Source organism: Phascolarctos cinereus, unplaced genomic scaffold (genome assembly GCF_003287225.1).
Source record: "Phascolarctos cinereus isolate Bilbo 61053 unplaced genomic scaffold, phaCin_HiC Scaffold_5;HRSCAF=322, whole genome shotgun sequence".
Lineage (NCBI taxonomy): Eukaryota > Metazoa > Chordata > Mammalia > Diprotodontia > Phascolarctidae > Phascolarctos > Phascolarctos cinereus.
This window is the reverse complement of record NW_027555958.1, coordinates 254,600,915-254,625,152: the sequence shown is the minus strand read 5'-3', so window position 1 is coordinate 254,625,152 and position 24,238 is coordinate 254,600,915. Positions and strand designations below refer to the sequence as shown.

The window sequence follows — 24,238 nt, the reverse complement described above, 5'->3', positions numbered from 1 at the left end:
ATGAGACTCTTCTTTTTGAAAAATTTGATTCACTTACTTAAAATCTATTAAAAATTATGTAAGGAAGCACCAAATATCCAGCTTCAGCATTCTGATTTCTAAATTCCTAGCTGCTTTAAGAGTAAAACTTACATTTATTATCACAGTCCATATTATATTATAGATACTTCTTACTTTATAAAGTATGTGTTCCTGAAAAATTGTCCATAAATCAAGTTGCTTTATATTGAATTTTTCTATTCATTTCTGCCATTAAAATTTTTGGTGTGAACACATAATAAAAATTACATTTAAGATTTTTTAAATAGTCCCATAATAAAAAATTAAAATTAGTATTTTTCTGATAATAGTAACTCCTTAAATCATCACAATGAACAACAAATCTAAAGAAAAACAATGACACTACAACAATGCAACACACTGGACTAAAGTTACTCAACATCTATTAAATACTCCATTCTTCTATAGTGGGATGAATGTTGGTGCTCAAGTTCTATTTCCTGGCATGCTATGGAAGCTCCTAGCTTTTAAATATGAAGAGGATAATGTAGGCTGAAGAGGGGATTAGACAGAAACATAGAAAAGGCAACAAATTAAAATACAGCAATGAAATAATTTGAAGGACATTTATTGGACCATACAATATTGATAGAGAAAGTGCATATTTATTGAAACATAGTTGACATGATCTGATAATAAAATTATTTTAAATAATTTCTTGATTTTTAATTCAATCATTTCACATTTCTTTTAACAAGATATGCTTATAATTATCATTGGATGATGATTTATTTTTAGTGTGGTAGAGTGGAGAAGCTGAGAATTAACATACTTGAGGTTTAGTCTCAGTTTAAATTAGATATGTAACTTCGGGTAAAGAGAGGTTTGACCTCTTCTCTATAATGAGGCATTTGGCCCCAGATCAAGGGTTCTTAACTTTGTTTGGCAAAGCCTATGGACCCCTTCTCAGAATATTTTTAAATGCACAAAATAAAATACACAGGATTACAAAAGGAACCAATTACATGGAAATGCTTATCAAAATATTTTTTTAAAAGAAGTTCATAGACTGCAGGTGAAGAATCCTTGGACTACATGATCTCTAAATTCCCTCCTAATTCCAGCAGTCTGTTTTAAGCCATTTTCTTTATTTTCCATCTTCCTAACCAGCTTATCAGCTCCACAGAGGTTGCCACGATGTCTTACATTGCTTTATCCCTTCATTGTGTCTAGTACAAGGCTTTGTATACTGCAGTTATTCAATGCTGTTTGACAAAAAAAAAAAGTTTACCTTTGGGCGAATATAACAGATTGTTCCATGGGAACCTTGGTGATTGTTTCAAAAGGGAGTACTGATCCTGGAAAGACTTATATGGTCTGATGCTGAGTGAAGTGAGCAGAACCAAGAGGACTTTGTACACAATAACAGACACGTAATGCAATGACTAATATTGTTAAACTGAACCCTTCTCAGCATTACGAGGATCTAAGACATCTCCAGAGGCCTCGGGATGGAAAATGCTGTCCATATCCAAAGAAAAAACTATGGAAGTCGAATCGCTATCACTTATTTTTACCTTCTGTTGAGTTTTGTTTCATCTTTCTGATGGTTCCTCCTATTGGTTTTAATTTTTACTTACAACTTCACTAATGTGAAAATATGTTTAATGGCTATGTAAATGTATGTGTGGTTTTTTTTTTTAGGCAATTGGGGTTAAGTGACTTGCCCAGGGTCACACAGCTAGTAAGTGTCAAGTGTTTGGTCTGAGGCCAGATTTGAACTCAGATACTCCTGAATTCAGGGCTGGTGCTCTATCCACTGCACCACCTAGCTGCCCCAATGGGTATGTGAATGTAAAGTCTATATCAGATTATGTGCCGCATTGGGGAGGGTGGGGGGGAGGAAGGGGGAGAAAAATTTTCAACTCAAAAGCATATGGAAGTGATTGTTGATAAATCAAAATAAATTAATAAAATTTAAAAAAAAAAGGGAGTACTGATGACAGCTGGGCTTATGAAAAACCATCATAATGATTAAATGTGATGACAAATGAAACTATGAGTAAGCTACAGTCCCACCGAAAGAATCTGCAGAAATACCAAAGTATAAATTGGTATTCTAAAAGTTATCTGTGTAAGTACATGCAGCAGAAGTTATGACTACTCACTGAACTGCTAAAATATATTTTCTATAATTCTGGGAGTGCTGACTAATTTAGTTCTATGAAGGATAGCCTGTTGTGGCTTTCTCCTTTCTGCAGTTTTAAGGATATGTCATTATACTAGGAGATATGAATGGAATCAGGCTATTTCTAAGTATTTTGGTTTTTCCATTTTTTTTAAACAAAGCAGATTAACTGACAAAACACTGGACTCAGGTTGTATTTGTAAGGTATTTTCTACATCCAGAAGTATTAAAAATGGGCTGAGAAACTTAATGGCTGCAGTATCAAGCAGATAAGCACATTTGACTAATGTCCATTTTTGATTAGGGATACACTATGACTGAGCTGTATTGGAAGCAGCACCCTGACAAAGCTGTTATCAATGTAGCATTTTGAATTCTCTCAAGAATGTGGCTCCTTCTAAATTAAAAGTTCATTACATTATTAAAATAATTACTTTCACTATTTAATATATTGTCTAAAATAAGCACCTATCTCAGAGAATGGTTTAGGCATCACCACTAGGTTTCCCCGGAAGGAAATTATTATACTAAAAAGTTAAACACAGTTAACATCCTCTCATTCTCATGTTCAAAGGAGGATAAAATAAAGAACTGATTCCCCAGAAAAACTGCCTACAATTCTAGCATCTGTAAATTTTGCCCCACTTATTGCACAGCACAGCAGAAAGAGAGCTCACCGTGGAATCAGGAAGACCTGGGTTTAAGTCCCACTTCTGACACACACTTGTTTTGTAACCCTTCACAAGACCTTTAACCTCTCAGTGCCCCTACTTAACTCTAAGACTGTGAAGTGCCAAATTCTATCAACAGAGAGGGTCTCCTTTTCTGGGAGTTCCCTGTACCAAAGAAATGGAAGATCTAGCCCTAGTCTCTACTACAAGAAGCTAGTTTGACTCGGCCAGTGCGTGAATTTTCTGATGCTGAATAAGGTTACAATGATAAATGAAGTTCTTGCCACACTCATCACATTCATAAGGTCTTTCTCCAGTGTGAATTCGCTGATGTTTGATAAGGACTGAGCGCCGGCTAAAACTTTTATTACATTGATTACACTGATAGGGTTTTTCTCCAGTGTGGATTCTGAGATGATGAAAAAGCCCTGCATTCTGACTGAAAGCTTTGCCACATACACTACACTGATATCGTTTCTCTCCTGTGTGGAGTCTCTGATGTTGGAAAAGGCCAGACCTCTGGCTGAAGGCTCTCCCACATTCATCACATTCATAAGGTTTCTCTCCAGTGTGGGTTCTCTGATGTTCAATGAGGATAGAATTCTGAGTAAAATTTTTCCCACATTCACCACATACATAAGGTCTTTCCACTGCAGGGTTCCCCCATTGTCTTTCTGATTTGCCTTCTCGTTCACACATTCCTCTACATTCAGGACCCCAGAGAATATCACAATTCAGTTTGTCAATTCTATCCATTTCTGTAGAAGTTTCCTGCTCTGGAGCTAACTCTCCATTCTCAATGCTGGTCTTGCCATCTAAAAGTTAAAAAAACAGATTATACACATATCAGCTGTTCTCTAGGCCTGAAGAAAGGCCCCCGAGGGTGGGAGTTGGGGTAAAGAGGATATTTTAGCTGAAACCAATTCACTGAGAATACATGATTTGAATATGACTACAAAAGGTTCTTAGATGGAGAAACAGAAAGGAGGTTCAGGTAGGATGGCAAAAATAGTAATGTGTACTATAAATAGGCCAGGTAAAAAGGACAAAAATAAGAAGAGCCTGACAGATGATCACAGTAGAACATGCGTAATTTAGAATAGTTTAATGAATTCACTAGAAGCTACTTCTATTCTCTTCCACCCATAAGACCAGGAAGAGAGGTAGACATATTCCTTGTTTCCTACTACTGTTTTATTTTAATTAAATTTTCCTTTCAAACAAAGATCAGCCTTCTCTGCCTCCCACTTCCCTTGGCACCACCATTCCCTTCCTCCATCATTGAGAAAACATGACAAAACCCGTCACAAACATACATAGTCAAGCAAAACAAAATTTCTCTCTAGCCTTGTCTAAAAAAGTTTTGTCTTAATCTGTGCTCTGAGTCCATCACTTCTATCAAAAGGTAGACAATGTTTCACCATGAGTTTTCAGGAACTATGGTTGGTCATTGTATCGATCAGGGTTCCTAAGTTTTGGGGGGTTTTTTTAATATTTTGTTTTAATTAACCAGGATTATTTCTCACTGCTACTACTGTTGCTCCTGCTACTATCAGCTTCTGATCTTCCTCCTTTCTCATAGCCCAGGGCCTCTCTTTAGGGAACTCCACTGCCGACTTGCAAGTCCCCTTCTCATTCAACCCTGGATTTTTAACCGGGACTGGATAATAGCCAGCAAAGCTGCCAAATAGTATCTCTCCCCACTGAAGTGCCCTGGAGGGTCTCAGGGTGACTTATAAGGTCCTGAGATTTTCTCTTGCCATGGTGAACAGCTTCTCCTTTGGTGCTAGAGTGCACCACTCATGCAGCATGCTCTCGGTCCAACTGTGGAAAAGTCACTGTCCGCTGACTTTCCGGTCTGTCCCCCTATACTGTTTGGCTAGACAAATGATTCACTGCGTCTTTTTCTGAATTTCCCCAACAGAATTCAACCTGATGCATTTTCTAGATCTTTTAGGAGTAATTTGTAGAGAGGAGCTTACTGAATTATTTCCTATCACTCTACCATCTTGGCACCATCTTCCCAAATCCTGCTTTCAAACCATTCCTCTACAATTCTTCAATGACTTTTCATCTTTTGAAATTAATACACAAATCTTCATATCCCCAGTACTTAACATAGTACCTGACACAAAGTAAGTACTTAATAATTCTTGAATGACTGACCTAATAGCCTCGTATCTATTAATATAATTCATCTATTATAACAGTTGAGCAAATTCTCACTAACCTGTTACTCTAACCCTGTATTACTTAGCAATTACCTAGAAGCCAAGAGTATTGAGTATAAAGCTATAAAGGAAAAATGTACCTTTAATGAAATAGAGGACTTCCAAGAATTCCTGATGAAAAGACCAGAGCTGTGTAGAAATTTTAAAGTTCAAACACAGGAGTGAAAAGAAACATAAAACAGTAAACATGAATGAACAATGATAAATGAATAAATGAGGATAAACTGCTTACATTCAAATATGAGACGACACAAGTGCCCCCTCTGAATTCCATCATCATCATCAGGGATTATAGATGGAATCTAATTGAGGGAAGCCTAGAAATGGTTATTCTTGATGATCTTAAGAGAAGAATGAAAAGACACAGGAAAAGGAATATACTGGAAGAGGGGAAAGGAAAAGAGGATTAGGGAAAATTATCTCACATAATTACAGTACATACACAGACATCTATACAAAGAAAGGGGAAAGGATGGGGGTGGAATGGTTAACACTTGAACCTCATGCTCATGTTGGTCAAAGGAGGAAAGAATTCACACACAACACACACACACTCGCACATACTTTCAGGCGAGTATAAAAATACATTTCACTCATCAGAGAAAAGGGAGGAAAAGGGAGAAGGGGTGAGAGGGAATTAAAGGGAAAGTAGAAAGTAGTAAAACAAACTCTAAGGATGTAAAAAATATTTACTGTTCTTTCCAAGGTGGCAAAGAATGGGAATCTCAGAGGCTGCCCATAAACTGGGGAATGGAAAGTTATGGTATATGAATATGATGGAATATTATTGTGCTGAACTCTCATCAGTGTAATGACCAACCACAATTCCAGAGGATTAATGATGAAACATTCTACCCACTTCCTGATATAGAAATAAAGGAGTTAAAATGAAGAATGAGATAAGTATTCTTTTTGGACATGACCAATGTAGAAATCTGTTTTGACTATACATGTATTGTATACAATGTATTGACTATACATGTTTGTAATAGGGTTAGTTCGTAGTGTGTTCATGGCTGGTGGAGGTAGAGGTAAAGGAGGGAAAAGTTGAAAGGGAGAGGAAGAAGGAAGATTTTGGCTGACTAAAACAAATAATTTTTTAAAAACTACTATAGAGACAAACTAGAGAAGGCAATTATGCCACAGGATCATTCATTGTTAACAGAGCAACAATTCTTGTCTATGAGCATCCACTAGGTCATGAAGAGCATTGTTTGTTATACAGGCAGTCTTTATAATGGTATTTTACCTGTAGCATATTTCAAAGTTAAAGACAACATTTGTCTAGCAAATCAAATCTTGTTTATTCTGTTCAATTTCCCTACATATAAAATGTGCACACACATATATATATTATATAGACAGAGTCTCTATAGAATGTTTTCTACAAAAATATCCAGAGAATGGCAAATTCTAGCGGGCAGTGGGCTTCCAAATGAAATTTTGCTTCTCACCAATTTCTTTAACAGGATTCATCTCCTGTGATTTACATTGGATCTGTGTTTCCAAGGGCTGGAACTGAATATTTTGTGATTCCTGTGTTGCTTCCATAGGCACTATCTCCTCCAAGAACATTTCCTGTTTATGAGCATGAGTTGGAACCTAGGGGCAATTAAATACAGTCAGGTTTGTGAAGCAATTACCAAGAACCAGAGTTTAAATATTAGAAACTAGGGGCAGCTAGGTGGCGCAATGGATAGAATGGCCTTGGAGTCAGGAGACCTCAGTTCAAATCTGACCTCAGACACTCAACACTTAGTAGCTGTGTGACCTTGGGTAAGTCACTGATTGCCTCACAAAAAAAAAACAAATAAATAAATAAATGAAAATTTGCAAAAATATAGCAGAAACTAGACCACAAGGAACTTTCCCCTAGGGGCACAGGGCAGGAAAGGAAGAACAAGTGTCTAATTTAATTCCTTGAGGCCTGGAGAAGCAAAAAATAGGAGAAAAAGTAAAATACAGAGAATTGAACCATGCCTACTAATTATCACTGTTTTTCTTTTTTCCTGCTAGTTAGTTCAAACCCTTATTCTTCTAAAACAGCTCACACCTCCATTTCCCACCTGCTCTCCTGACTCATCAAACTCTCTCTCCAAATCCTCCAGCACAGTCACTGCTTCCTCTCCACTCACGGGACGATGTTCCCACACCCAGGTCTGGAGCTCCTCAGGGAGGATGTTGAGAAATTGCTCGAGCACCAGCAAGTCCAGAATCTGCTCTTTTGTGTGCACTTCTGGTCTCAGCCACTGAAGGCAAAGTTCTCTCAGCCTTCGAAGAGCTTCACGAGGCCCAGGGGTCTCCTGGTAACAGAATCTCCTGAACTGCCTCCGGAAGATCTCTCTAGTATAAGGGTCATTCCTCTGTAGTCCAGATTCCTGCCCCCATGTATGAGTCTCCTCCTCCACCTTCACTGTCAGAAATTCCTCCTGTTCCTCTGGCGCTGGAAGGGTCAAAGCTGCTGCCATTTTAAGGCTGTAGAGTTTAAGAGGTTCACTTCCTAGGAGGGGGTGGTAGTGGTTCTTTTTTTATTATTTTCCCGTGGTCATTTCTTTGGGGGCAGTCCAGGGATCTAAGAAATAAATTGTTAACATAGAGAAAGTATAAACATACTAACAGTCTAATAAAAAGCAGACACTGGGATGATTCATTAAAAGAAATAAACCTCAATATCAGGGAAAAACAATGAGTATAAGATTAATGGTTACTCGTATGATGAAGGTAATACAAGATAAATGACAAGGTAAGACAGAAAGGAAAGATTAGCATATGTACAAAAATATTCATAACCACACTTTTTGAGTTAGGAAGATGTGGAAACAAAGCTGGGGAATTAGGGAAGGTTGGACAAATAGTAGTATATGAATGTAGTGGATTATTATGGTAGCATAGGAAATAACAAATATGAAGGATTCTGAGAAACTAGATGAATGAGTGAAAATAAAAAAGCATCTATTACGTGCTTACAGTGTGTCAGGCACTGTGCTAAGAGCTGGGGATACAAATAAAAAAAAACAAAGACAAGCCTTGTCTGGAGCTTACATTCTAATAGGAGAAAGACACACATAGGGAGGTAGCCAGGAAGAGGAGTTTTGGTGTCAAAGTCAGAATGATGAGTACAATCACAGGGAAGTAGACTGACAAACTCTATTCCAGGGGAAACAGTAATTGATCTGATTACAGTTCATAGTTCGAAGAAGGAGCAAAGTGAAGCACTTGTTGGGGCTTTCCTAAAACTATTCTTGGAGTAATCACTAATTAGGACAGTGAGACCCCAGAGTAGAAGTTCCAAAAAGGCATGGTGAGGTTAAGGTGGTCCAGGAGGTAATTCCTGAACTATCACTGCACTGACTGGTTGGTCCCCAGAGGGCAGCTGAATATTTCTCCCCTCAAGATTCTAGGGATAAAGCTAAGACGCTAGGGTTTCTAGAACTGTCATGAGCACCTACTGGTGGACTCTTCATTGATTATCAAAGTTAATTAACTTCTAAAAAGACTTCTAAGCCGCTATAGCAAGGAGAGTTGTTATAGTAACATCTCTCCAAGGGAGAGTGGATTTCCACTAACCTGGAACTATGAGTATGTCCTATGGCTACATGTTTTCTCCAAGGAGTCCACTCTTCCTTTATGGAATTCTCATGACATTCATGAGACAGCTAAGTAAATTAATATAAAGAGAGAAGAGGGCCCATGACAGAACTCTGTGAGACAATAAACATACCGAATCTGACAAAGGCATTCTTGATATGTTCGCTGTTTTGGGGGAGGTAAATTCATTCAAGGATACAAAAGAGCCTAGAAAGGTCAATAAAAATGACTTACTAATTATACTTTATTATTATTAAGAATATCTTAATGCTACCTTCTCCATTATATTCATTATTGGGAGAGAAGAGGCTATGACAAAATAAGACAAACTTCAAGGCTATCTTGAAAAAAAAATATAACAAGGGGCAGCTAGGTGGCAAAGTGAATAGAGCTCTGGCCCTGGAGTCAGGAGGACCTGAGTTCAAATCCAGCCTCAGACACTTAACACTTACTGGCTGTGTGACCCTGGGCAAGTCACTTAACCCTGATTGCCTCACCAAAAAGAAAAAAAAGTATAACAAGAGTTTACATTTATATAGCATTTAATTGTTACAAAGTATTTTATATTCATTATTTTACTTGATACTTATATTAACTTTGTGAGATAAATAAAAGCTTTTCTAAATAGGAGTATTAATATCTCCACTATTATGATACATGGTAACAGTTCTTCATACTTATACAAAATTTTATGACTTAATAAAGAAATTTCAGAGATCAAGACCATTTAATGTAAGTTCCCTGGAAATAGGGAGTTTCATTCTTTGTATTGTATCTCCAGTGCCTAGGACAATGCTGGCACATAACAAATGTCTGTGGATTTACCAACTGATGAAAGTGGAACACTTCTGTGTGATGGCAAGATCTAAGGTTCACTGACCCTGTGTATGTGGGATGGAAATCTGAAGTGGAGTGAAAAAGTAGGTCATGAGAGTTGAGAAGATTAAGGAATCAGGAAGTTAAGGTATTTGAGAGAACATCAATATTTAATATTTACATTGAAATTCCCTAGAAAGAGTTGGCATGGAGAGAGAAACTATGAACCAGGAGCTGAACCTACTGTAAAAAGAGGGCGAATGTCCTGGGAACTGGTAGGTAACAATTGGGGATGTGAACTTTAGGCTTCCACCAGCAGGGTGATCTGAAAGGGGTGAATTTCTCCTCCAAAGAATTCACAGTCTTGCCCCAATTTTTCTTCTTTGGGAGTGCCCAACTTTCACCCTGGTCACTGGAGGACAGTATGCTCAGAGGTCCAGCACACAATCAAGTTCTAATAGTGTGAGGGAATTTGAATAGTACAAACTATACGCATTTGAAGTAAGTTAGCTGTCTGCAGTTTCAAGGTACTTAATTAGTGATGCAATGGAAAAAAGCATTTAACTTAAAGTTACTGGACCTGAGTTCAAATCCCACTCCACACGTACCACATGTGTGACCCTGGAGAAGTCATTTAGCTTCTCTAGTGGGCTTGTTTCCTTATTTTTAAAATAAGGATGTTGGTCCTCTAATTTATAGTATTAAACTGACACTTTCGTATATGATATATTTACTTTTCTTTTGGTCAACAATCTGCTCTTCCAAGGAATTAGTCCTGGAAGCTATTCTTGGGAATTGTCTACATACCTTTAATTCTACCTCCAAGCCTTTTTTAGCCTATTTAGTATCTAAAGAAGTGAGGTTCACCTTCCTTTGGCTTCAAGGAGAGATTCCCCTCACAGCTATCTGATCTGCCAATTCAACTGGTATCCCTTGGAAACTTATTATGCCTTTCACTTAATGAGAATATGGGTTCACTTAATGAGAATTCAGATTCCTTGATATAAGGTTGGGAACTCCATCAGAATATCCTAAGTTCTCTTTTGATCTGTTTTTTTTTCTTTTTAAAATTTTGATAAAGTATCCCATGTTATTCTTGTAAAGAAGATGGAAAGATATGGACTAGATGATAATAAAATTCTATTAATTCAGAAGCAGATAGCTAGGTAGAATATTATTATTATAATTAGTAGTAGTAGTAGTAGTAGTAGTAACATCTAGCATTTATTTGTCGTTGTTCAGTTGTTCAGTCATGTCCAACTCTTCACGACCCCAAGCACACCAGGCCCTTCTATCCTCCACTATCTCCCAAAGTCTGTCCAGGTTCATGTTTGTTGTTTCCATGATACTATCTATCCATCTCATCCTCTGCCATCCCCTTTTCCTTTTGCCTTCAATCTTTCATAACATCAGGGTCATTTCCTATGACTCCCATCTTCTCATTATGTGGCCAAAGTATTTAAACTTCAGTTTCAGTATTTGACTTCCAGTGAATAGCCTAAATTAATTTCTTTAAGTATTGACTGATTTGACCTTCTTGCTGTCCTCAAAAGTCTTTTCCAGCACCACAATTTGAAAGTGTCGATTTTATGGCATTCGGCTTTCCTTATAGTTCAATTTTCACAGCCATACATTGCTATTGGAAAAACTGTGGCTTTGAATATATGGACCTTTGCTGGCAAGGTGATGCTTTTTAGTATGCTGTTCAAATTTGCCATAGTTTTCTTTCCAAAGAGCAAAGGTCTTTTCATTTCAAGGCTGCAGCCACTGTCCACAGTAATCTTTGGGCCCAAGAATATAAAATCTGATAGTTTCCATTTCTTCTCTCTCTTTTTGTTAGGAAGTGATGGGACCAGTTTCCAAGATCTTAGGGGGTTTTTTTGTCTTGTTTTTTACTTTTTTTTTAATATGGCACTTTAAAGTTTGCAAAGCACTTTCCACATTATCCCATTTAATCCTCACAACAACTAAGGTAGGTACTATTATTTACATGGGAATACCATTTTACAGATAAGGAATCTGAAGCTGAAAGAGGAGAAGTGGTTTGCCCTAATGGTTAAATGTCAACATGGCAAGATGTCTCCAGCAGAGTACCTCAGGGATCCCTGTGGCCCCTGTGCTGTTTAACATTTTCATCAATGACTTGGATAAAAGCACAGATGACACACATGCTTTTCAAATCTGGAGAGAGACAAATCTGGTTGATTAGCACACTGGATGACAAGAGTCTGGATGTAAAAATATCCTGATAGACTGAAGCACTGGGCAAAATCTAATCTGCTGAATGGGTACAAAAATTCAACTTCTCAAGTACTAGTTGGAGGAGGCATAGTTAGACATCATTTTGTTTAGAAAAGATCTGAGGGTTTTAATGGACAAGCTCAATTCATTCTCAGGCCTCTCTCCATTCCAAAACTATCTTCCAGACTACTTCCAAAGGAATTTTCCTACAATTCTGATTGTACTACCCCTTATTTACTTATAAGATCAAATTTAACTTCCTCTTTTTGACAGTTAAATCTCTTCACAACCTGACCCATTCCTATCATTTTCACTCTTGTTACACAGTGCTCCTCTCCTTACACTGTACGATCCGACCTTACTGGCCTATTCACTGGTCTGCACACATGACACTCCAGTCTCCCACCTATCCATGCCTTTGCACTGGCTGTTTCTAAGCATCATCTTCTACAATGAAACCCTTCCTAACACCACCCCCCCAAACAGTTACCAGTTAACTACCCTCCCAAAACTACTTTGCAATCATTTTATATTTCTTATATGTATATGTATTCATGTTGTCTTCCTCATTAGAATATAAGTTCTTTGAGGGCACTGATAGCTTCACTTTTGTCTTTTTATCCCCAGCACTCGGCACAGTGTCTGACATACAGTGCTTGCTGACTGAGTCACCGGTGGGAACCAAAAAGACTAATAAGGGTTTGGGCTACATAGAGAGGCATAGCTTTCAGGAATAAGAAAGTAATAGTTTCATTGTATTCTGCCCTGGTCAGACTTCACCAGGCATGCTATGTTCAGTTCTGGACATCACAGTTTAAGAAAGACATTGATATGCTGAAAATTATCCAGAGGAAGACAACCAGGATGAGGAAGGAACTTGGATCCATGTCATAGAAAGTTTGGTTGAAAGAACTGGAGTTGGGGCAGCTGGGTGGTAAAGTAGATAGAGCACCCACTTTGGAGTCAGGAGGACTCAAATCCGATCTCAGAAACGTGAGATTTTCTAACTGTGTAACACTGGGCAAGTCATTTAACCCCAATTACCTCAGGGAAGAAAATAAAGAAAAAAATGGGGTTACTTAGCTTAGAGAAGGCTCAGGAGAGACATAAGAGGTCTATATGAAGAGCTGTCATGTGAAGGAAGGATTAGACTTCTGTTTGGCCCTAGCAGCCAGAACCAGGAGAAATGAGTAGAAGCTGCAGAAAGGCAAATTTAGGCTTGATGTCAGGGAAAAAACTCTGTAATAATCTGAGCTGTCCAAAGGTAAAATGGGCTGCCTTTAAAGGTGGTGGATTTCTCCCATGAAGTCTTCAAACAGAGCATAGATGTTATAGTACAGATTCCTTTCAGGTATGAGTTGGACTAGAAGTACACCGGATTCTCTTACAAATACCAAATTCTGTAACTATGATTCCTGTTCTTGTCCATAAAGCTTTTCTAGCAGACCAGTCACCTAAGACTTTCCAAAACATTCTAATTTTTTTTCTCTCCAAACTCACAGTATGTCCAAAAGCTACATGCAGTCCTGAGTTACAACTATTTTTGGTCTATCACAGATGGTCTACCAGAGATCAATACATCCCTGGCCTCTGTGTACCTCATACCCACCAGATACACAATTAACAAATTTCTTTACACAAGAAAATACATTTTAATACATGTACATTTTAGCTACAGTTAAATTTCCCTAGCTCTAGTCAAGCTGAAGCTTCTTATATTCACCATAACTCTAACAGAGTTACTTCAAATAATGCAAAACAACAAACACCTAAAAATACTCTTATCAATTCAAATTCCAGCTCAAGAACTTTCAATAGCTCCTTAATGTTTAACGATTATGGAGTCAAAACTATACAGCTTGGGGGCAGTGAGGTGGCACAGTGGACTGAGCACCAGCCCTGGATTCAGGAGGACCTGAGTTCAAATACGGCCTCAAACACATAACACTTACTAGCTGTGTGACCCTGGGCAAGTCACTTAACCCCATTGCCTACCAAAAAAAAACCACAACTATACAGCTTGGTAGTCAAAGTCCTTAACAATATGGCCCCCATCTTTGTTTCTGGGATGCTACCCCAGTACTTCCATAAATGAGCTCTCAGCCTAGCCACGGTGGTGTCCTTGCTGTTCCCTGAACATGCAAAATGCAGTGTAAAGAATATTGAAAGAGGACTTAAAAGACTCAGGCTCTAGTCCTGAACCTAGATCAACCATTAGCTAGTTTGGGCAAGTTACTTAACCTTTCTTGGCCTCAGTTTCCTTCTCTGTAAAATAAGATGATGGGACTAGACGATACCTAGGGTCCTCTTCTATTTCCAAGTATCTCTCCACTTTTGCTCATTCTGTTTGCCTCCTCTCTACTTAACCATATCCTGCTCATCTTCATGTGTGAGGCTGGGCTCAAGGTTCTTCTTTGTGAAGACTTCCCCAATTATTCCAGCCCACAATGATATTGCCCTAACTTGAACTCCCACAACTTACTATTTTATAATCAGTCAGATACAGACCTTTATTATTATTTGATTTTTCTGTTCTTATGACTTATCTGCCACCTACTTGTCAGGATTGTAGTGGAGAAAGCTTTAACGTGTCCTATAATTGTGGGTTACCATTACCATCTCCCCACTAGACTATAAACTCCAGACAGTATGAACATCTACTGTTACATCTCCCATAGCACCTAATTCAGTAGTAGGTGAATATATACACACATACATGCATATATGTATACATATAGCATCAAAAAAATTCAAATATTTGAGTAGGTTTGTAGATCCAAAACAGAGCCATAAACGCACTCAGTTATGGATCTTCTTTACTATTAAATCCTAACCTGATTGAAAAGAGAATAAGCATCCATGCATAGTAGCAAAGGGAAGTTGTTCATTAATAATGAGAACCAGGTTGTGATCAGAGGTAATCCAGTTAGTTATTAAAGGATGGAAAAAATGAAGAATTAAATTGAGAAGATGCCCATCAATTGGGGAATGGCTAAGCAAGTTGCGGTATATGAATGTAATGGAATACTATTGTGCTATAAGAAATGATGAACAGGCTGACTTCAGAAAAACCTGGAAAGACCTATATGGTCTGATGCTGACTGAAGTGAGCAGAACCAAGAAGACTTTGTACACAATAACAACCATGTTATGTGGTGACTAATATTGTTAAACTGAACCCTTCTCAGCATTACTAGTATCTAACACATCTCCAGAGGCCTCGGGATAGAAAATGCTGTCCACATCCAAGGAAAGAACTATGGAAGTCGAATCGCTATGACTTATTTTTACCTTCTGTTGAGCTTTGTTTCATCTTTCTGATGGTTCCTCCTATTGGTTTTAATTTTTACTTACAACTTCACTAATGTGAAAATATGTTTAATAGGAATGTAAATGTAAAGCCTATATCAGATTGTGTGCCTCTTGGGGGGGGGAGTGGGAGAAAAATTTTCAACTCAAAAGCATATGGAAGTGATTGTTGATAAATCAATAAATTAATAAAATTGGGGGAAAAAAGAAAAAATCAAGAATTAAATGCAAAAGATAATAACTAATAGCACTACACGACTATAGTGACCACGTTTAGACCCAGAGGAAAGTTGAAAAAATTTACCTTTTTTCATTAAAGTCGGGGAAACTATGGATGTGGAATATTGCATATACTTGCTTGTTGAAGGTCTTTGTTAATGTACATTTGTGAGTATCTCCCTTAATGTACATTTGTGAGTATCTCCAGTTAAGCATCTATTTTGTGTGGAGGAAATGGTTATTCTATACCTGATTTACATTTTACTCTGAATACCTTTTGAAATGGAGTGGATGCATTTGTTTTGCTGATTGCTGTTACAAAGCAAAGGTTCACTAAGAGGAAGGAGTATATTTGAAACTGCATATGACATAAAAACAAAAACTATGATAAAAAAATTCAAAAACCAAAGAATCCCTGATGGAGTAGATCGAACACTGGACTGGGGATCAATGGCCAGGATTATAATCTTACCTGTACTACAAATACACTGTATCAATTTGGGCAAATAAATTTACCGAACCTCTTTGCCGTGTTTTCCCATCTGTCAACTGAAGGAGCTGGCCTAGACCCTAGACAATACCTAAATTCCAGCTCCTACACTCTGTGATTTTATGAATATTTACTTCCTACATCTGGAATACTTGATGTCACAGGTGTTTCTTTTCTCCACTGATGGAGATGGAAATCTCTGTCCATCTTAGGAAATGGTCATTTTGAGTTGCTATGGTTGAAAAAACTCCTCATCAGGTGGATAATTTCCGGGGGGTAACCTCTCCTCAGTTAGCTAGGTTGGTCCTTCACACACACAAATACTTAAGTATTTCAGTATTTTCTCACAACTGAAGCCAAGGAGAAGAATCCTGAACAGCTCGTGTTCTGCGGGCACTCCCTACCCTTCCCCAGACCCAGACACCCCCAAGCTACAATGAGGCATCATAATAAAAACTGTAGCCGAGGTAGGACTTTATTAAATTACATTCAAACTAGCTTGAAAAAAAACTGATTCAAATTAGCCCTGTTTACAACGTAAAGTAAGCCCACAGTAGACCGAGGCTCCGCCAAGTCCCGGGGCGCCACGCCTGTGCCCGGGGCCCGGGGCCCGCAGCCCGGCCTCCCCGGCCACAGGCGACAGGAAGGACAGGAGGCTCGAGCGGGTAGTCCGCCTCAGCCCCAGGGGGGCCGCCGATCCCTCCCCCGCCCGGCCCCACCCAGGTATCCTCGCAGCCCCCGCCCGCTCAGCCTCTTCTCCGAAACAGCAGCGCTTCCGGCTGCAGAGGGAGGGACGGAAGGAGAAGGGGGGTCCTCCGCACCCCCGACCTGGGACGGTCCAAAGGGACACTATCCCACTCACCGCGAGCTTCCGGGGTGTTTGGGGAAGATTCAGACCTGGAGAGGGAGGGACCCTTGGACGCAGACCACGAGCCTCCGAAACCCTTGACAACCAGGACCCCGGAAGTAAACTGCGGAGACCAGCCCCTTGCTCGGAGTCTGTCAGCTCTAGGATGCCCGGAGGCTTCCTCATCTCGGTAGTCTTCCACTCGATCCTCCCAGCCGCTCAACAGACGCGAGTCGCATTCGCCACAGTTTGGTGCAGCTCGTGAACAGCAGTGGGCAGATCTACAACTCCTCTATGACATTTCTGTCAAAGTTCTGGGCTCCCAGCAGGCCAGATTCCATCTTGGAGGCTTCACAATCATATGGCTTGTGATCCCACCCGGGTTTCACCTTGTAACATAAAAATTTGGCCAGTTTTACTTCCACCCTGGGTTTACATGCATGGGCACGCTGGAATCTGGCTGTTTCTACGCCTCCATAAAACAGTCCTCAGTTCCCATTCAGAAGAAGCAGGATTGACCAGGGAAGCCATGATATCCTGGCCTGGGGCACCTCCACCATGGTGCTGGACGTGTGCCATCGTCCTTTGCTGGAGGATAGGAACCTTACTTGGAAGACATGGGAAGGTCCTTTGATTGGCCCCTGTTGAGTAGAGCTGTTTCTTGATGATTGGCTCAGGATAATGAGATTTCCTTTTATTTTGGACCGTTTTTTTGCAATGGCTTCAACGGAATGAGGTGGGAGAAGGGAAAGATGCCTTCGACCTCACCCTCATCCTCACCTTCACCCCACTGCTTTCTGGAAGTCTCAGGAAGAGAACGTGTTGGAGAAGAGTCATGAAGGAAGGAGATGGGCAGATGTTCCTTGACAAGAGTCCCTTCTCCTGGGCCTCAGGCAAAAGACAGGTCCAGTCATTAGGGACCAATCAGAGGAACCCAATGTGTTCTCCTTTAAAAAGGGACCATGGCACATGTCCAGCTCCATAGAAGATGCCTCAGTCTAGCAAATCAAGGAGGTCTTCTTATTATGGTGTTACAAAAGCACACAGGTTAATAGTGATCAAATATAGGGATTTTTTAAATTAACCTTTAACCTGATAAAAAATGCAAAGAACTCATCCTGGAACTCATAAACAATTCAGACACCTCTTCTCTACTTTTCAGTGGGTTTATGCCTTCCTTAAGAACCCACATGGTGATCTAAATTTATAATGCTACTCTGGGTGAGAGTCACTAGAACAATGGTATTCAAAATTTGGGGATTATGTTGTCCTAGTTAAAATTTTTTTGAGTATGCACTCCCAAATACCTATAAATTATACTCATGTGCTACTTGTTTTATATATTATAAAACATACACAAAAGTAGAAATTTAAAAGGGTGTAATAAAGATGAAATAAAAATATTTAAATCATTTTCACTTTACTTATTAATAGTACAAAAAATCTTTTTTTAGAAAAATTATTGTGTAGCCTTGGGGTACTATATTGCTCATATTACCATAATTACTAATATTATTATTATGTAGCCTTTCCTGAGACTCAGGAAAATTAAGAAATTAGGCGAAGGGCAGTCACATGACAAGAGATGGAGGACTAGGTATTTTCTTTGATCCCCAACATCTCTCAAACCTCTCCAAAACAGAAATTATGCATCAAAGATAAAGCAACTACAGCTGTCTTCATGGTCCCACCCAGAACCCAAAAGAAAGTTAAAAAAAAAACAAAACAACACCCTATGAACTGATACCTACCCTTAGCTCACACAGTACCTCCTCACCTATGTTACTATGTTTCTGGTAGCAAGGCTGCACTAGCCAGTCTGACCTTCAGGTTTGCAACAAAACCCAAACCCACATCCCTCCCTCTTACTAGTGCCATGGAGCCAACTCTAGGCTGTGAAAGTTTGCTTGGTGGCCAAGTGCCTTGGTTGGCACTGTGCTACCAAAAAATTTCTGCAGGAGACAGAGGGAAAGAGGCAGGAAATGTCTCTGACCTTGAAAGAGAGTTCAACCCCACACCCCAACCCCTCCCTTCTCTCAGAGGCTTGGAGACCAAACTCCAAATAACAAAAATCACCCCTGGGTGATTAGCACTGTCAGGCAACATAATTGAAGAACAGAAAGATCAGGATAGGTCACAGTGTGTGCCCACAGATGTCCTTGGGCACCTAGGGAGTGGCAGTGTGCCACTCCACTGAGCCTGAGAGAAAGAGCCCTGTAGCTAGTTGGGGCCAATTTTAGAACCCCAAAGTCACTTGGGACAGAGACTTAGGCCAGCAAACCATGAATTGCCTCCCATGAGAGAAGGCTGAGAAACTTTGAAATCTAACCCTGAGGGAAACCACTATTATAGGATAAGGAGTCAGAAAATGAGCAATGGAGGGGGGGGGGAGAGGAGGGAGGAGACTGAAATTATCAAATTTCTCAGGAGGAAGAAAACTTAAAGACCTTGAACATGAGCAGATAAATCAACATTAAGAACAGAAGGAAGTATGGCTCCTGATCTAGTAAAAGAGTTCAGGCATCTCAAAACAAAGGTAAACAATTGAACGCTTGATGAGACAGAGAACCCTGTGGAATTTGAGAAGAACATGGAATCACAATACACTGTTCCAGAGTAGTTTAAAAGAAAAATGAGAATTATGAGAGCAGAATTTATGGTCTGCATAGCAAAAATAATGGGCAAAATAGAAAAACTTGAATCTGCAATGGCAAGTCTCACCAGAGAAACAAAAGAGAACAATTAATTGGGAATGCAAATATACAGAAATAAAGGACAATCTAGAAGAAAAGCAAAAAAAAAATTGAAAGAAAATATACTCACTAGCCAAATAAGACATCCTGATTTCAAGACAGAATGCATAGAAGCAACTTAAGGATTATGAATCTCCAAGAAGAACACAAGTCAAACACCTTGACATCATAATGCAAGAAATAATACAAAAACGAATTAACCAGGATCACAAAGACTTTGTAGAACTCCTGTAGTGCATGGGGACGGCCAATGGAACATGCTCAAAGCTACCCTGGCAGCTTCCAGACACAATGTAACTCAAAGTCGAAGGGACTGGAGTTTGGGGTTGACAGAGAGAATCTGTCTCTTTCCTCTCCTACTCTTCCCCCCACTCCCAGCTGGAGGAGGGCAGGGCACAGCATCAGTTTAAAAAGGAAAGATAGTGTTGACCCTCTTTCTTGTCTTTCTTCTCTTCAGAATGTACAGCATGGAAGATTCCTTCTCCAGTAGGTCCTTTTAGGAATAAAGGAAGGGGTGAGTACCTTCTCCCAATCTGGAAGCATAGTAGCTGCTACCACGTGCTCTGCCCAGGTGAGCCTAAGCCTGGGCCTTGGTCCCCAGCTTCCTTTCATGTAACTGAACAGCAGTCTTGAGAAGGACACATCCATGAGGCAGCCTTATGAGTTTGAGAGATCAGAGGATCTTGGATTCCTCATTTAAAGCTGATAGGCAGCAAGTGAAGTATTCTGCAACTACATCCTTCTTGGAGAATATGACTGAGAAATGAGTGAAAGCCCTGGTCTGGTCTGTTAGAGAACATGGACCTAGAAGGAATTATTTGGACAATGTAGAGAGACGTCCAAGTGAAAAGACAATTAAAAAGTCCCATAAAATGTTCATGTTTTGATGTTTTAAGTCTCAGTCTTATGAGCATGACAGTAGTTATAAGCTATTGCTACTCGTCAAAGTTAAAGTTAATGTGCACTTAAAAGCCTCATGTCATTTTTGTGTGAAGATGGTTGTCCTATACTTGATTTTCATTTTACATTGAATACTTTTTGAAATGGAATTTAACTATAAACCAAAGTAACTACATATTTAAGAAATTCGGGACTGCAGTAGCTTACTGAGTAAGCACAATGTAAAACTGCGTATGTGAAGAAACATCCTGCACTATTTGTCCATTTCCAATAGATATTTCTTTGCTGAAGTTAATTGTCTGTACCACATATCACATATGTCCTCTTTGTACAGATGCCTTGGCTATACTTAACTGGATCTACCATATATCTTTCATTTATATCTTTTTAAAACATTTATATCTTTTTTTTAACATTTTAAGCATTTTAACATGTTTAAATGTTTAATGTTAAATTTTTAACTTTTTAACATTTTAAAAACATTTATATCTTTTTAACCATGTTTCTTACCTGAGTTTGTTTTTCTGTATTCCCATGTTTTCCTGTACCTTGTTAGTGTAAATTTAATAAATCAAAGTAGAGTAAGCATTTTCTTTGATTTTGTTGCTTTTAGATTTGATTAAAATTAACTAGATTAAAATTAGACTAATTAATTTAAAATTATATTAAAATTTCATTGAGTTAGTACTCGAAGATATCATCTCTCTGTGCAGCTCCCTTGCTTGCAATTTTAAAAACTGGTATACTGTTTTCTTTATTTCCATCACACTTTCTACTCCCTCCTTTTGGGAAGACCTTAGACATGAGTCAAATCTAAACTTTAAGTTAAGGACTGAATTGGGTTTGTCTGTTTGATGAGGCCAAGTATCTTCCATGACCCAATAGCAATGTAGTTAGTTGTTCTTACACTAGTAACAAGGACACTAGATAATTTCCCTAGGATCACAAATACCTTCTTGAAATGATTAAGAATCTTCAGACTAGAGGATTCATAGGCACTAGAGAGGACTTTGTTTATGTGGAGGTTCCAATGGCATTGAGAAAGGGATTTCCATACAAGTTTGGGGAACCTGAAGGGAGAATTGAGGGGAGAGAACAAAACACATGTGGAACATGGACTTTGTTTAAATATTTACCTACATTTTATGTCATTTAATACTGCTAATAAGTTACAGTGATTTATATCTAAACCTATTTGTAGTTAAATATTGAAAGAGGAGAAGCTTGATCATGGCAAAATCCTTGGTTTTCTCTGGGATGGTAGCCAAGCCTATTAGACAGAGTTCCTGCAATTCTGATAATTTCCAATAATATTCTAAACTAAAGCATACTCCCTTGAGCCCAATTTTCTTTCTGAAAATTAATAAGGATATAATCCAGTAACAGACACTTCAATATGGTTGTCAACCTGAAAGATACCCTGCATCATTACTGACACTTTATACCATCTTTACAATTAGTAATATTAATAATAATTTAGTGAGGGTAATGTGATTAAATATGCTTCATTATTTTTTAAAATCTTGACTTAATATTTTATAATATAGAAATTTGAAGATATGATTTTAAGTTCAGTTTATTTCAATGCTAAGTTTTAATGGCTGTCATAGCTGAAAAATATGCCTCACAAAGATACATAGATTCGAATGGAAGAAATATATCATTGGCTGTCCCATCAACCAATTATGCAGAGGTTTTTGTTGAAATTTGGTTAGCAAATTTCCACTGTCCCTGATGTCCAATTAATTGTTCTTACAAACATTTTTGTGCTTTTAGCAAATGAGTCCAAAACTCACTTAAATTCTTTATTTGAAAGATTTTTTAAAAGGTTAGAAAATTCTGTTTCAAAATTTTTTAAGTGTGCAGATATTAAAGGTTTTACTGATGACATCATTTTAGCAATAAAAGCTTAGTTATTAAATGTCTTTTTCATTGTGATGGTTTCATACTATTATTAGCTAATATCTTAAAGCAAAAATGCAGTTAGGGTGAGGTTCTTCATTAATGATAGTAAAGTTTAATTTCTTAGTTTTAGATAAAGTATAAATAGAAGCTTTTTAACATAAATTTTAATTGAGATATATCTATATAGGTTTTATATCGTTAACATTTTCTACTTTATCCCTCCCTCCACCCAGTCTTAGAAGGCTATCCCTTAGAAATAGAGGGAAAAATACACAAAACTAACCAACATATATTTTTAGAAATTTGAAGTTCTCTCTCTCTCTCTCTCTCTCTCTCTCTCTCTCTCTCTCTCTCTCTCTCTCTCTCTCTCTCCCTCCCTCCCTCCTCATACCTACCTTTTCAGCTGCTTTTAAGCAAATGAATTGCCTATAGACCAGCATTGTGTTAAATAGTTTTAATAGCTGCTTTTAAAGACTTGGTAGACAGAAACACAAAATAGATTTTAAATAGAGATTAGCTTTTGATCTCTTATATAATTATCAGAGAGGGAAATAGGAGAGGGGGAAAGGAAGAGGAGTGATCTTCTGGGCAAACAAGAACAGCTCCAGGCTTTCTGCTATGGGTGACCCACACAATTCTGCTAGATAATTCTCCTTTCCTAGCATCTTGTTGCCAGGTTAGGCTAGAGGTAGAGGTAATAACAGCAACAACATTTACTCTAGGCTCCTTGAACATCCCTCTTTGGCCTATACACTTCTTACCTCTCCTGAGATTTCAGCTCTCCCATTTCTTCAGAACGAGAGGAGAAGCTTACTGTCTTTTCCTAGGCGATCTCAGCCCCCCAAAGATTCTTGGACAAGAATAGTCTGATAATTTTTATCCCATCCTGCAGGAATACATCTCAGCTTTACTCTAACTTCTTAGGTAAGAAGGGGCTGCAGTGTAAAAAATAAATGGTTTGGTATAGCAGAAGAGATTTAGAGTCAGAAAGCCCAGGTTCAGATCCTGGTTCTTCCACTTATTTAACACATATAGTCTCAATTTGTCATTTGTAAAGTAAGGGTACTGGATTAGACGACCTCTAAGGGTCTCAGTGAAGAAAAATATTTTACTGTGGTTCTAAAACTCCTTTTTTAGGGGTACCATTTCGACAGCAGAAGCAGTTGTTTCAACTCAAGAGATCTTAAAAAAAAAATCAAGCACTTTAAAGGAAAATCCTGTAGAGAATCTTCCTGGACAGCTTGAAAAGTATTATTTTTTTAAAAATCATTTTTGCCAGTGAAGTCCTAGGGATTTTGTTTATGCTATTCTATTTGTCTTTTTTAATTTTAAAAATGTATTTATTTATTTTTAGTTTTCCACATTCACTTCTATAAGCTTTTGAGTTTTAAATTTCCTCCCTCTCCCTCCCTCTCTTTTCCCCTCCCAAAGACAGCATGCAATCTGATATAGGATCTACATATAGATTCTCATTAAACATATTTTCACATTAGTCGTGGCGTAAAGAAGAATTAGAACAAATGGAAGGAACCACAAGAAAGAAGTAACAAAACAGAGAGAGAGAGAGAGAGAGAGAGAGAGAGAGAGAGAGAGAGAGAGAGAGAGAGAGAGCTCCCAAATAGTATGTTTCAATCTGCATTCAGACTCCATAGTTCTTTCTCTGGATGTGGATAGCATTTTCTATCATGAGTCTTCTGGAATTGTCTTAGAGTCTTGTATTGCTAAGAAGAGACAAGAGATACAATGTGGCTGTTATTGTGTACAGTGTTTTCCTGATTCTGCTCGCTTTACTCACTATCAGTTTATGTAAATCTTTCCAGGTTTTTCTGAAGTCCACTTCCTCATCATTTCTTATAGCATGATAGTATTCCATTACATTCATGTACTACAACTTGTTCAACCATTCCCCAGTTGATGGGCATCCCCTCAATTTCCAATTCTTTGCCACTGCAAAAAGAGCTGCTATAAATATTTTTATACATGTGGGTCCTTTTCCCATTTGTATGAACTCTTTGGGATATAGACCTAGAAGTGGTATTGCTGAGTCAAAGGATATGCACATTTTTGTAGCCCTTTGAGC

At 38.5% G+C, this 24,238-nt stretch overlaps 1 protein-coding gene across 3 annotated transcripts; it reads right to left on the bottom strand.

Moving 5' to 3' along the window:
* Positions 1 to 599: 599 nt before the first annotated feature.
* LOC110194346 (zinc finger and SCAN domain-containing protein 23-like) lies at positions 600 to 16,755 on the bottom strand. Of its 3 annotated transcripts, none has more exons than XM_020966594.2 (4): positions 16,616 to 16,755; positions 7,157 to 7,662; positions 6,545 to 6,692; positions 600 to 3,674 (listed from the first exon to the last, which is right to left on the bottom strand). In XM_020966594.2, exons 2-4 carry the CDS (start codon positions 7,556 to 7,558, stop codon positions 3,073 to 3,075), a joined length of 1,152 nt encoding a protein of 383 aa, XP_020822253.1. In that variant the 5' UTR covers positions 7,559 to 7,662; positions 16,616 to 16,755; the 3' UTR covers positions 600 to 3,072. The 3 variants fall into 3 exon arrangements, with proteins under 3 accessions (XP_020822253.1, XP_078011801.1, XP_078011802.1); XM_078155675.1 differs by having other exon boundaries at positions 16,651 to 16,744; XM_078155676.1 differs by lacking the exon at positions 16,616 to 16,755 and adding an exon at positions 8,812 to 9,212.
* Positions 16,756 to 24,238: the final 7,483 nt, after the last annotated feature.